General features: G+C 49.3%; 1 protein-coding gene across 16 annotated transcripts in view; it reads left to right on the forward strand.

Moving 5' to 3' along the window:
• Nucleotides 1-14,970, forward strand: part of LOC141575165 (uncharacterized) — a 188,570-nt gene that overhangs the window by 4,309 nt on the left and 169,291 nt on the right. For 13 of the 16 annotated variants that reach the window (XM_074353798.1, XM_074353797.1, XM_074353799.1 and 10 more), the window contains exons 3-11: nucleotides 887-973; nucleotides 1,321-1,481; nucleotides 1,772-1,818; nucleotides 4,366-4,494; nucleotides 4,838-4,971; nucleotides 5,378-5,430; nucleotides 7,210-7,374; nucleotides 7,682-7,794; nucleotides 9,203-9,746. In XM_074353798.1, the coding sequence (XP_074209899.1) occupies nucleotides 887-973; nucleotides 1,321-1,481; nucleotides 1,772-1,818; nucleotides 4,366-4,494; nucleotides 4,838-4,971; nucleotides 5,378-5,430; nucleotides 7,210-7,374; nucleotides 7,682-7,685 (780 nt within the window). In that variant the 3' untranslated portion in view covers nucleotides 7,686-7,794; nucleotides 9,203-9,746. Of the gene's footprint in view, nucleotides 1-886; nucleotides 974-1,320; nucleotides 1,482-1,771; nucleotides 1,819-4,365; nucleotides 4,495-4,837; nucleotides 4,972-5,377; nucleotides 5,431-7,209; nucleotides 7,375-7,681; nucleotides 7,795-8,013; nucleotides 9,169-9,202; nucleotides 9,747-10,231; nucleotides 12,908-14,970 lie in introns of those variants that run through there. The other 3 variants (XM_074353809.1, XM_074353810.1, XM_074353812.1) reach the window with 3 other exon arrangements.

Raw genomic sequence — 14,970 nt, forward strand, 5'->3', positions numbered from 1 at the left:
ATCTCATCCACACAGAGTCAGAGGGAGCCTTTAAAAGCATACATTGAGGGGGTGGGTGTAGCTCAGTGATACAGTGCATGCTTAGCATGCATGAGATCCTGGGTTCAAACTACAGCACCTTCACTAAAATAAATAAATTAACCTCCTCCCAAGAAAACCCAAAACAAAAGCATAAATTGGACATCACCCATCCCATCAAAACTCACTAAAAGGGTCACCATTCCATTAGGAGCCAAAGTCGTCCCAAAGTCTTCGAGGACCCGGCCTGCTCTGCCTCTCCGCCCACACTCTCCCCAGCACTCTGGGGGCCTCTGGCTCCGGCTCTTCCTTCTTCCTCCGGATCTATTCTGCTTCAAGTTCATAACTCCTTGAGATCTGCCAGGATTGCCTTATTCCCTTCTGCCTGCCTCCCACCCCACCACCATCACCTGAGTTTGCTCATATCACTCTTATTTTTCCCCAAGCTCTTGCTACCCCCATCATGTTGCCTGTTTTCTCTGCTAAAACTCTGAGCCCCCAGTGATGGGGAGTCGTGTCTATTTTGTTCACTAATAAAGCCGAAGAGCCTTGGGAATGGGTATAGTTACTAGATTCCCATAAGTAGTAGGAGCTTATACAGATTTGCTGAATGAAAGCAGAGGTCCTGGTCCAATTCGATGGAGCACTTCTGTGTCCTGCTCAAAGATTAACTCTCCTTTCCTCCTGAGAGACGGTGACCACTTCCTTGGTGATCAAAGGCAAGATCTATTTTCTTTATGCTGTTAACCTTAGGCGGGGAGACTGGGGGATCTTCATTTATATTTTAAAATTTGATTCACTCTGCAGTTTGTCTCCTGTCTATGTATCCTTTTGAGAAACCGTTTATGAGTGATCATTCTTCCATCAGATTGAACAGGATCCAGGGGGAAGTACCAAGCCTGTCCCATCGGCCATCCTGTGTGTCATGTCCTGTGACCCAGTGGATGCTCAGCACGTAAGTGAACCAACAGGAGTGAGTGAAGAGATGGGAACATCTCATTATTGTGGTGGCTGCACTCTGTCCGATGCCTTGAGATTTGGGGAAGGGTTTACAACTGCGGAGGCGAGATGTCAGGTCCTCTGTGCTCTTCCTGAGTGCCCTGGCCTTACCCATTCCCCCAGCCCCCTCTGGGCAGCCAAGCCCAGGAGCTGGGCCACCGGCGATTGTGCTGATCAATAATCCACCTCACCCAATGTCCGGGGGTAAGAGCGGCCAGCACAACTGGTTGTAGACTCTGAAGTCAGGTCCTTGGAGGAATTCCTCACTGAACAATGTTTTGGACCTTTTATTTTTCTCTATAGCCTCCAGCTGAGGAAACAGATTGCCTTAGGTACATGAAAGGTGAGGACACCTACTATCCCCATGGAGCCCAGGTGGGGCTGGGAGTCTGCTGTTTGTACAGCCGGTGGGCTCGTGTTGCTTTGGGCATCCCTGTGCCTGAATTCCTGCAGTACACTCGGTGGTAAGAACGGGGGTGCCTGGCAGGGAGGGAAGCGGGTCGGGGTACTACACAGCTGGGGAGACGTTAACCTGGGGTGAGCGGGAGCCGGCTGATGCATGGAATCTCGGTGCAGGGAACTCTCCAAACTCAGAGAGGTTCCCACTCCCGCAGGGTCCCTTTGATCAGGGTGCTAGGCTGTCAGCACTGCAGGGTCCCTGTGAGGATCATGGTGCCTTCAGGCAGTGGGAAGTGAGGGGTCCAGTGGCAATTAAATTAACTGTGCACCCAAAGCCAACCCCCGTCTCTTTCAGCCTGTTTCCTAATCTGCAAAACTGGAATGATGTTAACCATCCCGCAGGTTTGTTGATGGGCTGGGACACACTAGACAGCCAGGAGCTGGAATTCCTCTGTGCCCTGATTGTTATCCTTCCTTCACACTATTTACTCTCACAAGTTCAGTCTCTCTGTCTCTCTCTCATTCACTTGTAACTTTCTCTCCTGCTCTGGTTTCATTTGATTCCCACCCTCCTCCCAATCCCCAGATGAGTGAAATTAATTTCTGTGTGTCAGTTCCAAATTCCCGGGAAAGATGCTCTGTCCCCTCTGGATTGGTTGTCCAACCCATCAGTTGCAGTCAGAGGAGTGAGTCCCTCTGTGACCAGAGGAGGGGCTCTGCCCAGACCCCCAGCCACCACTGTGGGAGCACAAAGCTCTCCGAGGAGGAGGTACTGGCTGTGACTTGGTGTCACTAAGTGTGAATTTATCTCTCCTCTTGCCCCACCTTCATCCTCCTAAACAAAGATGAAAATTAAACACTCCCGAGATTTGTGTCATGGGACACTCAGGGTGGGGGCTAAGAGGGCTGGATTCCCTGCTGAGTGTAAGGGGCTACAGTGACTCCCCAACGAGAGCCTGTAAAGGAAACAGCACCGGCCCCACCGGACACTTAGGGTGCTGAGTCTGCGTGACATTGAGCCAGGCTTCTGACCACAGCTCAGGGGTCTGGTCTGACCGGTTAGTCTTTGAAACCAACCAGCTTTGGATTCCTCAATCCCTCCCTGAGGTTTTACCTGAACCACGAGCTTCTGTATCTCTGAAGACAGATGATGAGGACCCTTCACGTAAGGCATTTGCACAGCCCTGTGCGGGAATTTGTGCTGCACGGTCTGCCCGGCGAGCTGACCAAAGATCGTATTTTACTGATCTTAGAAATAGTCTGGTTTCCTGATGCACTGTTTCACTGAACAAGCAACAGAAGCCACCTCTGGCTGATAAAAGCAAAAAAGGGACTTAATGAAAAGATACTGGGAGGGTGCATGGAGTGGCCCAGACCAGAGCCGACCCGGGGGCCGTAGGAGATGTTGGGGAGCCCCAGGCACCAGGCTGCGCAGGGTGCTACCGGGCCCCCTGCTGCCCCAGCAGGGACCCCCCCTCCTCCTGACACTCCACCTCACTGCAGGTTCATGTCCCGGCAGGGCCAGGTCACACTGAAGCCACCAGCACACACCTCAATGGAGGAGTTGGCCCCTTCTCAGCTGAGGGCGTGCCTGGTGTGGGGAGAGGCCCAGTTAGAGGAAGGCGGTTCCCCTACTGTTCCAAGTTAATGCGCAAGTCAGTGTCCATCACTCAGGAGAGCCGGGCTGGTCGGACCTCATTGTGGTGACTAGGCCGTCTGAGTTCACGTATTACTTTTTATGTTGGAAGGCCCAAGAGGGAGAAAAAGTGGAGGTTCTAGTACTTATTTTATATTTCCCATGTACCAGGTGCGGTAAGCAAGCCACTTCAGACAAGGCCCATAACAACCACATTAATAGGCCACGGAGAAAGTCATGCAGTCAGGCCTCTGCAGCCCCGAAACCCGTGTCCTCATCAGTTCCGTAGTTACCAGTGGAAGTTGTAGGGATTTATGGGACTGTGTGCTCCTGTGGGGGCTGGGATGTGTGTGTTTAAATCCACATCTTCAGAAACTCGGCCAGAACCACAGCCACTGATTGTCTGCATGGAGGCAGAGGAGGGGAGGCTTCCAGCCTCTGGTCCAGCTCGTGTGGAGCTCAGAAGTTGCTCCTTCTGTCCTGAAAACAACACCAGAGCTGAGGGAGCTGCAAACCCACTGCTCTTCTTAGATCCACAAGAAAACTGAGGGGGAAAGCTGCTCCCAACACAGAGAGGCAGCCGGGCAGGCTTGGAGAGTCACAGCTCCCAGGGCAGAACCCGCTTTTGTAAGAACCCCGGGGGCAGGCAGATTTAACAGGTCCCTGAGGCCAGCTGGAGGCTCAGCGTGGGGAAGTCCAAGTGTGACAACTCCAGGGGGCCAGTCAGAGGGGCCCCCTGCTCTTTTTCATGCATTTTACCTCCAGGACCGTTTCCTGTTCTCAGAGTGAAGATCATAGGAAAAGTCCTCATGGTTCCTGCCAGGAAAGGAAAAAATAGCTCTATTGAAATACACCCAGAACATTCTCTTCCATTGTGGGGGGTTGTGTTTTTTTTTTTTAAATGAGAAATTATTTTACCAGAGCCTAACCTACCTGGGGGAAGGGAAATACCTTCTGTGTCACCCAAATTGTGGTGGGGGAAAGAGACACACTTGTGGAGGTCACAGCTCAGGGCACAGGCTCAATGAGAACTAATCACAGGACTACAAATGCCCTGCTCTGTCCCGCTCCCCCAACACCTTACCTCCATGTCAGTAGGGCCCCTGTGTAATAACAGGAATAAAATTAAAAGAAGTAAATGTCTCAGGAGTGTCTAGGGAAAACCCAAAGACAGCGGGGAGATGAAAACAAGGACACACGAGTGGCTTTAGCCTCTCGCACGAATAGCTGTAGCAAACTACACACAGCCCAGCCCCAGTAGATAAACAGAAAACCTCACAGAAGAAACTATTTATTTTGGTTCTCTTACCCAGTGCATTCCATGGTGCATCCTCGCCTAGAATTGAGTGGAAGCAAGTCCATCTCAGAAGGGACATACCTGAAGAGAAATGGCTTTCCAGATTCTGAAGGGCAGAGAAAGCACCAGCCTGGGTTAGAGAAAGGTGAGGGGTGGGGTAGGGGGTGGGCTGCCTTCTTCCCCAAATAAGGAACCTTCCTGAGGCCAGCACAGTGGGAGGGAGGGCCATAGGGTGGAAGCAGCCAGACTTCTTCCTGAGAAGTGATAGGATGCCTCCAAGGGTCCATTCAGGTGCCCAAACTGTGTCCTGATGGTGGGAGCCAGTCGGTCTGCCTCAGAGCCCAGGACTGAGGTGGGCGCACAGCAGGCCGGTCTTACTTGGCCGGATCAATTTCACTTCTCCGAAACCCTGTGTAAAACATGAAGCGTGGACGACCTGGTGAGCACAGCTCTGCCCTCAAGACCGGTTTCAACTCCTCTCTTCCCAGAGAACAGCATCTCTGAGCCCGTCCTGGGTGACCTCACAGAGATCACCCTAGTGGCCCAGGCTAGTGACCGGGAACATGTACCTTCCTGCAGCCAACCCCAGACGTCCACTGATGCATCATATACTGGCAAAGATGTGAGTTCCTGTGCATTGGTCTAACAGCAGAGACTCTGCCACAGGCCCAAGAGGTGGTGTTTGGGACAAGCAGGGGTGCAGAAGTGTACGCAGTGCAAAGGTGTAAGTGGTGGCAGGGGTGCAGGGGCTGTGGAGGGTGCAGGCAGTTCAGGGGATGCGGGGGTGCAGGCAGTGCGGAAGGGCAGAGAGTGGCAGGGGTGCAGAGGTACAGGGAGTGTAGGGGTGCAGGAAGGTTCTCAGGCACGTGGCCAGGGTCAGAAGGCAAGTGCACATCCTCGCAGTCAGCCTGACCCCGGGAGATTAGTGCAATGGTCTGGGGTGGCGGAGGGGGCGGCGGCGGCGGCGGCGGCGGCGGTGGGTGGGAGGCTGCCCGGGCAAGCCGGTCGATTTCTTCTCTTCCCTGCAGCCTGGCCTGGGGGGGTGTTGGCCGCCGGAGATTCGCCAGATGTTGGACTCCAGGTAAGCGTGCTCCTGGGTGGTGGGGCGGTTAGGTCAGGGGGCGGTGGCAGCGGCAAGGGGGCGGAGCGGGTCTGCCCCTGGCGAACTGATGCAATAGCTGCCTTCTCCCGGCTGCCGGGCCTGGGAGCGGCCTCTGCTGCCCCAGGTCGCTGCACACACCTGTCCCACTCCGCAAGCTGAGTGGGGAGTGGAGGCGGTGTGGTTAAGGTGCAGGGCCCACGGGGATAGGGGGGCTGCAGCACGGAAGCCGGTCAATTCGCTCCGCTCTCCCCCGCGGCGGAGCCAGGGGCGGCTTCTGCTGCCGTAGAGGCGGGACGCCGGTCTCCAGGTGAGCTTGGTCCTGGGAGGCGGCGGCGGCGGCGGCGGCTGGGGATTGTGGTCCGTTCCAGGGAGCTGCTCCATTTCTTCTCTCCCCCGCGGCCTGGCCTGGGGGCGACCTCTGCCGCCAGAGATTTGCCTGAGGTCCGACTCCAGGTGAGCTTGCTCCTGGGAGATGGGTGCGGTGCAGTCAGGGGGCTGGGAAGGTGGTGGCTGCGGGGATAGGGAGGCTGCCCCGGGGGAGCTTGAGGATTAGCTCCCATGTCTGTGCCGTGTGGCCTGCAGGCGGCCTCTGCTGCGCCAGGTCCCGGGACAACCCCTTCCCACTTTGCCTGCTGGGGGAGGGAGGCAGGGTAGTCAGGGTGCACGGGTGGCGGGGGTCGGGGGCCTGCAGCGGGGGAGCGGACACATTTGCTCCCATCTTCCCCGCGGCTTGTCCTGGGGGCGGTGTCTCTTGCCCTGGGTTAAGAGACACGTGTATCCTAGTCAGCCTGGCCCCAGGAGGCGGGCGTGTTACGTTGGGGGTGGTGGCAGCAGCGGCAGGTTTTCCCATGGAGCCGGTCCATTTGCTCCCATTTCTCCCCGTGGTTTGCCCTGGGGGAGGTCCCTGTTGTCCCTAGTTCGCCGGACGTCCATCTCCAGGTCAGCCTGCTCCCTAGAGGCGACCACCGTGAGGTCAGGGGGCAGGAGCGGTGGCTGCTGTGGGGGTAGGGGGCTGCCTTGGGGAGCTGGTGGATTGGCTCCCGTCTCCCCGATTGCCTGGTGTGGGAGTGGCCTCTCCTGCCTCAGATCACCAGACACACCTGTCCCATTTAGCCTGCTGGGGGAGGGGCGCCCTGGGAAGTGCCTTTAAAGTGTGGGGGAGGCGATGGCAGGGGTAGAGGACCTGCAGGGCGGAGCCTGTCAATTTGCTCTCCTCTTCCCCACGGCCAAACCTGGGGGTGTACTCTGCTGCCCAAGAAGCCGGATGCCCGTCTCCAGGTCAGCTTGCTCCTGGGAGGCGGGCGCGATGCTGTCGAGGGGCAGAGGCAGCTGCGACGGCCGGCTGCCCCGCCTAATGGGGCCACTTCTTCTCCTCTCCCCTGACCTGGCCTGGGGACGGCCTCTCCCGCCCAAGATTAGCCTGAAACCCCACACCCGGTCAGGTTGCTCCTGGGAGGTGGGCGCGGTGACATCAGGGGTTGGAGAGGAGGGGGGTCTGCCCCTGGCGGGCTGGAGGATAAGCTCCCATCTCTCTGGAGGCCTGACGTGGGGGTGGCCTCTGCTGCCCCTCATTCCCGGGTCACCCTTCTCCAGGACATATTGCCCCGGGGGTGCTGTAGGCTGCGGGGGCGGCGGGTTGTTGGCGGGGGTATGGAGCTTGCCGCTTGGGAGCTGGTGGTTTAGATCCCATTTCCCCCGCAGCTTGGCCTGGGGGCAGCCTCTGTTGCCCCAGGTCGCAAAGCACTGTTTCCCTGACAGCTTAACCACCGGAAGTGGGCAGGATGTGCTGAGGGGGCGGAGGCAGCCGCCAAGGCAGCGACGGAGGGGGCTGTCCCTGGCCAGCCGGTCAATTTGTTCCCATCTCAACATTTGCTGTCCCAGTTTCGCAGGACGCCCTTCTCCAGTTTATCCTTCTCCTGGGAGGTAGGCTCAGTGCATGCAGCCCAAGGTCTGGGCTCTCCCCTGGGGAGGGGCAGAACTCTCTTCTTCTTCTTTGTCTTTATTCTTCAGCGAAGTGGTTACTGGCCCCAATTCTTAATTCTGAGAAAGTGTAGCCTGTGTTACGGAGGAGCTGCTGGACAGTGAGGTTTCTGGGTGGGTTTTCACATCAGCTGATGCCCCAGGCAGGCAGGAAATCTATTACTTAGAGCTTCTTAGTCTGGAGTTGGGGGATGGCCCCGCCATCCTCACCATGCTTTTTAAAAATGTGTTACTCCCCTCTTTTTCCTAGGTGACATTTTAGGTTATTGCGTCCCAGATTGCTGGCACACCCATCCCTGTTCTCAAACATCTTTTAAACTTGGGTGAACTGATAAGTTGGGGAAGAAGATGATTTACTGAAAGGTAAGAATACTTAAATTTGCATTAAAGCTACATTCTGTCAATCTTTCTCAAATGATTTTTCTCTGATTCTAAATCCATGACCTAGTGAATGTTGTACTCCTGTGTAAATCATTGATCTTCACATCACACTTGTTGAGTGGTCAACGAGATTTGTTATTTAGATTATTCCTGAAAGGAAAAGCTCAGGCTTTTGAGAATTCCTTGTCTGATGTCACCCAGGCAGTCACAGTAGAAGACAGAGCTGATATAAAAATCCCTCACCTGCCTGAACTGCAAAGCTTCTGGGATTACTGATCCCTGAAATGCAGGTGACTCTTGATGATAATCTGGGGGATGGTTTACATGATCAGATTCTTCCAGTCCTGTAAATGGGTTCCGTGGCCCCAGCCCCGGGAGAGCTGGTCATAAGGGCCATATCGTGAGGGGTGGGATGGGAAGGCAAGGTCTAAGAGCTGGCATCACTGAGATTCCACACTCGCTAAACACAGACCCCAGAGCCTAATTGTTGTCAGGTTCTGTTCTGGATTTGAGAGTGTGTTCAGACATGATTCTTGCCCTTCAGGGGTCACGGCCTGGGTGGAAGTAACCTTTACATAAATCTGGGGAGGATGACAATTAAGTAGATGGGCTGTTATGATTCTCAGTGTGCCCAGGCTCGCTCTTCCAGGCACTCGTGGGACTAACGAGAGTCATGTTATTCACTCATACACGGATTTATTACCCTTGAATTGATCATTTGTCCCACAGTAAGTGAAACAAGCGATGAGGAACCTGAGTTTTGTCCCCTTTCCTAGCACTGATTGTATCTGTCAGTCAGGCGCCCTGCGTATGCATTGTGAAATGGTGGTATTTCTTGCCCAATGGGACTGCAATGTCAGTTCTGAGAATCAGGGGAGACACGTGGGTAGGACAGCACACTGACACACATGGCACCCCCCCCACCCCATGAGACAGCATTGTCGATGCTCAGGTGACCCGATGTAGACCGCGGTGCTAAACCTGAGCATGTTTAGTGATCTTGGTGGCTATGAAAATACAGACTGCCGGTCCCTAATTCTGGAGACTCTGAGGGTGTGCACCCCAGAATTCTGCATTTTAAGAAGCACTTTAACTAATTCTGATGAAGATGATCTGAGTGTCCCACTGAGAAACACTGGTGTGCGATGCACCAGTATTGAGGATTCTCAGGGAGCGATGTCTTTTCAGGATGGTCCAAGGGCCCTCACGAGACTTTTGCCTTGGGTGTAATTGTATGTGTTCGAAAGTGATGTCTCTCACTTCCAGTGCTTGTCAGCATGCTCTGTGCAGGGATTTGCTCTCAGCAGATATCAAAAACTATAAGTCTTCAGGTCACCGATCTAGAGTGTGAGCGATCTTTTGTTTTGGTTTTCTTTATTGCAATGCGGAGTCTCCCGAAAAGAGATTCAGACTGAACAGCTTTGTGTCGGACTTTGGAAGACCGCTGGTGCCCAAGGGGTTCTCTGGCAGCACAATGACGAATCTAGGTCCCTCTTTCACTGCTACGTCAATGAAGTGGACCGCTTGGACAAGGCCAAAGCTGGTATCCCAACCATAGCCCTTGACAGTGATGTTCGGCTCCAGGAAGCCATCAGATGCAGCAGGTGGCCAGAGGAGGAGCCGAACGGGCTCATGAAATGTGACACCCCCAGCTTCATCAACACGGACCAGAACTCTTCCTTTGGGGAAGATGATCTCCTGATTTTGGAACCACCTATTGTTCTAGAAAATAAGCCAGTTGCCCAGACCTCACACAAAGACTTGAATTGGAAATGTGCTTTGTCAAGTGTTTCTCTGAAGATGTGAAGTCTGTCTTTGTATGGCAGGAAGTCCCCTTTCACAAAATTGTATGTGTTTGTGTCTGAGAGAGAGAAATGGAGACAGACAGAAAGACGGAGACAGAAGAGAGCCCCCTCAGAAGAGAGCTAGTTAAGGTGAGTTTTGTGCCTTTGTAAACATTTGGGGTTTTGGGGGGAACAAAGTATTTACACTGTCTCATTCTCCTCGTTGGAAACCTTGGCCCCGTCCTCAGTGTCAGCGACCTTGAACGGTGGTTGCCGTGGTGCTTTTCATCTGGCGCTGCCACTTCCACGCTCTGCCTTTAGCACGTTGCTTTGCCTCACAGGGCTGCCACCCTTTAAACTGTAAGGTGAGGAGTCTGGAGTAGATGATCCATCCCAGCTCTGCTGTTTTGCAAATTTCTGATTTCGTATTCGGATGAGGCTGGGATACACCCAGAGCAGTATAAACCAGGCCCTACCTCCTGTCTCTTGCTGGGGCATCCCTCAGGTCTGTGCCTTCTACTCAAGCCTTTACTGAGCCCAGCTTTTGTCAGGAGCCCAAGTGCCTACCGGGATGGCAGGAGACCTGTCTCTCGTGGTCACGGTGGCAGACATTTCTATTGGTTGTGCTGAAACAGCTCTTCTGAGATCCTCCGGCCACCCTTGCTCCAACCTGAGGACAGACTTACCGTTCCTTTCCTAGTAGGAGGATCAATCCATGGTGCATTTTATGACAATCCTGTCCCCAGGAATGCACGGAAGGTTATCAGCTGAGTGAGGGGAAGTGCCTCTGTGTCTCTGTGTCCCTGTATCTCTGTCTGCTCACAGTGCCCTGCCACCGGCTACTGAACAAGAAAAGTGCTATTCACCATGCTGTGTCTTTTGCAGATGTGTAGGTGATGGTCTTGTGGCTCATGTGTGGGCTTTGTGCTGGGATGGTGAAGGGCTTATAAATACCTCATCAACATGTATTCGAGATGGCCTGGTGCCACACAGACTTGATTCATGAAGGCATCAAGCCTGCACACTGGTTTGGAAACAACTTGGTTTTGATCAGTCACACTGCATGCATGACTCACTGCTGATCTCTGGGTGGTTTTTTCATTTTAGATTTATTCACCCAGTGTCTTGCTTAAGCTGAAAAATACATTTATTTCACTAGAATATTCTCAGATTCTTTGTTTTCACACATCCAGTTGTTTAATTCCTTTAAAAATCATTTTGTGTTTATAATGCCTCCTAATATCTATCATCTCTAGGTTCCCAGTGGCCTGAGCCATGCACCAGATTTGATGTAGGAACTGTTCCACCAAAAGAAATCCCTTTGCCATAATATCTTTTGAGGAAAATATTATACTTTAAGGCTCTAACAGTAAATCGTAGAACAAAGCATGGAATATTTATTGTAGTTAATACATGTTCATGCAAAAAGAAATGATATTTTCATTAAACAATGTTGAATTTAATAACTTTTACTAATGTGAATATTATTACTCATAATTTAAGTAACCAAATAAAACCACAGTTATTTATTATGAAGTTTGAAAACTATTTACACTGTCTCTCAATTTGAGGTAGCTTTATTAGAAGACTGAAGGGTATTTAAAAGATGGAAAATTACCCATGATGACACCATCATTTTTATTAACTAAATATCAAGAACTGTGCAGGGTTAAGATTGAACCCTCTGCAAGCTGTCAAGTTAGCATGAGGTAGTTTGTGGATGCTGCCAGAAGACAGGAGACTCCCCCAGGTTCAGAGACAATGAACTTCTTGCCAGCACAGCAGGCAGCTTGGGGTTCATGTTCATGTTGGTTCCTGAGTTTCTTTCCTTTTGCTGTTGTAACAAAGGACCACAGACTCAGTGGCTTAAAGCAATACACATTCATCATCTCACTCTTCTATTGTGCAGAAGTGCAAAGTCATTGTCAGTGGGCTAAAACCAACGTGTGGCCAAGGCTACATTCCACACCGAGGCTCTAGGGAGGGATTCGTCCTCCTACCTTTCCCAGCTTGCAGAGGTGTTCACACTCCTTGGCCCAGGGCCCTGTGTCACTGTGACCTCTGCTGCCACTTTACATCTCTGTCTCTGACTATATAGATATAAAGGAAGAGTCTTCTACATCTGGTATGGACCCTTTTTCCTAAATGGACATTGTATCTCTATTTATGTGCAGATTAAAACCCCTTCCCTCCAGGGTGTGGTGGCATCAGCTCACAAGATTACCACTCTGGGCTTTAAGTGTCCTCTTTGTATTGTCACCTGGGAACTTCTCTTTCCATAGTTAGCTCTGTGTTACATTTGTTGTTGTATTTTACCCGGCATTACTGAAAGTTTTACTTAAAAGGGATCCTAATTAGCTCTGTTTACCTGTTTCCAGAGCTGAAAGCTTCAGTTCTAGAGTATCTGTTTGATTTCTCTTAAAAATACATTCCAGTATATTTCTCTGGTGAAAGTCTTTACCCTGTTGTCTATTCTCCCATAATTTCCTTATTTTCTTGAATATATTAAAAGTATTTTATAGCCTTTATTGGTAACTCTGATGCCTACATCACCTGGGGGTTTGCATCCTTTGTCTAATGTTTCTTATTCTCATATTATCCGTTATATAGTCTTGACATGTTGCATGTCTTGAAATTCTTTATTACATGGCAGACATTGCAAATGAAAAATCCATATGTTATTTTCCGTGAGAGGTTTTCTACCTTCCTGTTAGGCAAACAGGGTGAGGGACTGATCATGTCGCTCCAATCAGGCGCTGAGGTGGATCAGGACTGAATTGCCTTTTTTCTTAAAACAGCTTTGAGGTATACCTGGCAAAGTAATTTTCACACGTATAAAGTGTACAGCTAATACGTTTTGACATAAGTATATCCCCAAGAAACCATGACCACATTCAAGAGAGTGAACATACCCATCACCCACAAAGCTTCTCTCCTGCCATTTGTTGTCCCTCCCTCCCTCCCCATCTCTTCCCCTGGAAACCATTGATCTGCTTTCCATCACAACATATTGGTCTGCATTTTCAAGATCCTTGTATGAATGGATTAATGCAGTATCTACTCTATGTTGTCTGACTTCTTTCATTCAGTGTAATTATTTTGAGAGTCATCTGTGTTGCTGTATTAATAGCTTATTTTTCTTATAGCAGAGTATTGTTTAGTGCTGAGTTTTTACTGAAGAGTTTGTTGTGAGCAGTGTTTGGATAGACCATCATTTGTTTCTCCATTTACTTCTTGATGGATGCATGGGTTATTTACAACTTGAGCTATTATAAATAAAATTGCAGTGAATATTTGGTTACAAGTCTTTATATGGACATATGCTTTTCTTTTCTAAAGCACCAGATGAGGAATATCTGGGTTATATGGTAGATAGGTATTTACCTTTTTTAAAGAAACTGTTAAAGACTTTTCCAAAATGGTTGTACTATTGTAAATTCCTTGTGGTGTGTATCAGCTCTGGTTGCTCTAATTCCTTACCAGCACTTTGTAAGGTCGGTCTTTCTAATCGTATTCATTCTTGTATGTATGTGTACTAGTATCTCACTGTGGTTTTTAAAAGCATTTCTCTAATGACTAATGGCATCTTTAATCAGCATCTTTTCATATGCTTATTATCCATCTGGATATCTTTACTGAAGTGTGTTTTCTGGCCTCATTCATTCATTCAGGTGTTTGCATTATTATTGAGTTTTGAGACCTCTTTATTCTGGATCAGATACAAAGAGAGACCTTTATCAGATATATGATCTGCAAATAGCTTCTGTCTATGGCTTGTCTTTTCATTTGATTAGCAGTGTTTAGAACAGCTTTGAAGAGTCTTCATTTTGATAAAGTTCACTCTATCAGTTTCTTTTTAAAATAGATTATACTTTTGGTGTCATAGCAAAGAAATATTTGCCAAACCCAAGGTCATAAAACTTAAGCCTATGCTTTTTCTCCTAGCTGTTTTATACTTTTAGATTTCCTATTAAGATCTATGATCCATTGTGACTTAATTTTTGTATATTTTGTGAGGTGTGGATCAAAGTTCATTTTTTTTTTTTTTGCATATCACTATCTAATACTTCCAGCACTACTTGTTGAAAAGATCCTTTCTCCACTGCATCCTTTTTGAGAATCAATTGTCTATATAAGTGTTGGTTTAGTTCTGAACATTCTATTCTGCTCCATTATTCTATTTTCCTGTTTTACACCAACACCATACTTTCTGATTACTGTAGTTTAAAAAAAAAAAAAAAAAGGCTGAAAATCAGATAGTGCAAGTCTTCCAACTTTGTTTTTCTTGTTCAAAATTGTTTTGGATATTTGGGATCCTTTGAATTTTTTATGAATTTTAGAATCAGTTTTAAAATTCCTTACATCCTGTTCTGCCAAATTTCCACCCATGTCTTTGGCCATCTACAAAGCCACATTTTCTGAAGAAGTCTCTCTAGATCCCAGGTGAAAGGAATTCCTGTTTCATCTGTGCTCCAATCACATTTGATAATATTTGATTACATTTATTCATATTTGGCTGGATGTACTTGTGTGATCTTTCCTGCCATATAGTAAATCTCTCAAGATTTGGAATCTTGACTTGGTTCCCTCTGTCTGCTGAGAAAACTAGTTCTATGCTTTGCAGGAGTGAGCCCTGCAGTAAGAGGTATCTGCAGCACACATCTAGCTCATTGCTTGCATATCGTCAAGGAATCCTGCAGATTTAGAATTGTTAATTGATTGTTGTCTCCAAGACGGCTCAGCCTTTTTTATTTCTATTGCTACTGCTGCAGTTTCAAAGGAAAATGGGCTAATTATTTTCCAAATATCAAAACATACTGTAATTGAGCTGTGACGCAAATTATGTGCTGCTGTTTCTTAACAACCTGCTTAGTGTTCACAGGTACCTTCACTCATGGAACTTTTGGGAGAATGTCATATCCTCAGAGATAGCAAAGCTGTCTTTGGCAACCTGAGCGGTAGTATCTGAACTCACTCCTGCTCTTTTTCCAGTGCCCCCTCTAGCACTCCTCCAGCCCTCCATGGGGGGCCTGCAGTTCTTCCCTCGAAAATCCTGTTGCTTCTCAGGAAGAATTCCCTATGAAACATATTCATGTCCTTCTTGTGGGGACATTCAGTCCAGAGACCTGACAGCAGGGGAAAATGTTTAGACTGCTTTTGGTAGAACGTAAATTCTTCCATACTTGTTAGAAGCAAATCCAATGAGGAAACTGTGTTGGCATCTAACAAATCAGGATAAATGTCTGATGAGGAAGATCAGCTTCCCCATCCCACTCAGGCGTCATGTTGATGTGACGCTCACCTTGGCTAACATTTTCTCCTGTGAGCAACGTGAAGTTCAAGATGTTATGAATGGCTTTTTGTTTTTCTTCCT

The sequence above is a fragment of the Camelus bactrianus genome, chromosome 26 (assembly GCF_048773025.1).
Source record: "Camelus bactrianus isolate YW-2024 breed Bactrian camel chromosome 26, ASM4877302v1, whole genome shotgun sequence".
NCBI classification, from domain to species: domain Eukaryota; kingdom Metazoa; phylum Chordata; class Mammalia; order Artiodactyla; family Camelidae; genus Camelus; species Camelus bactrianus.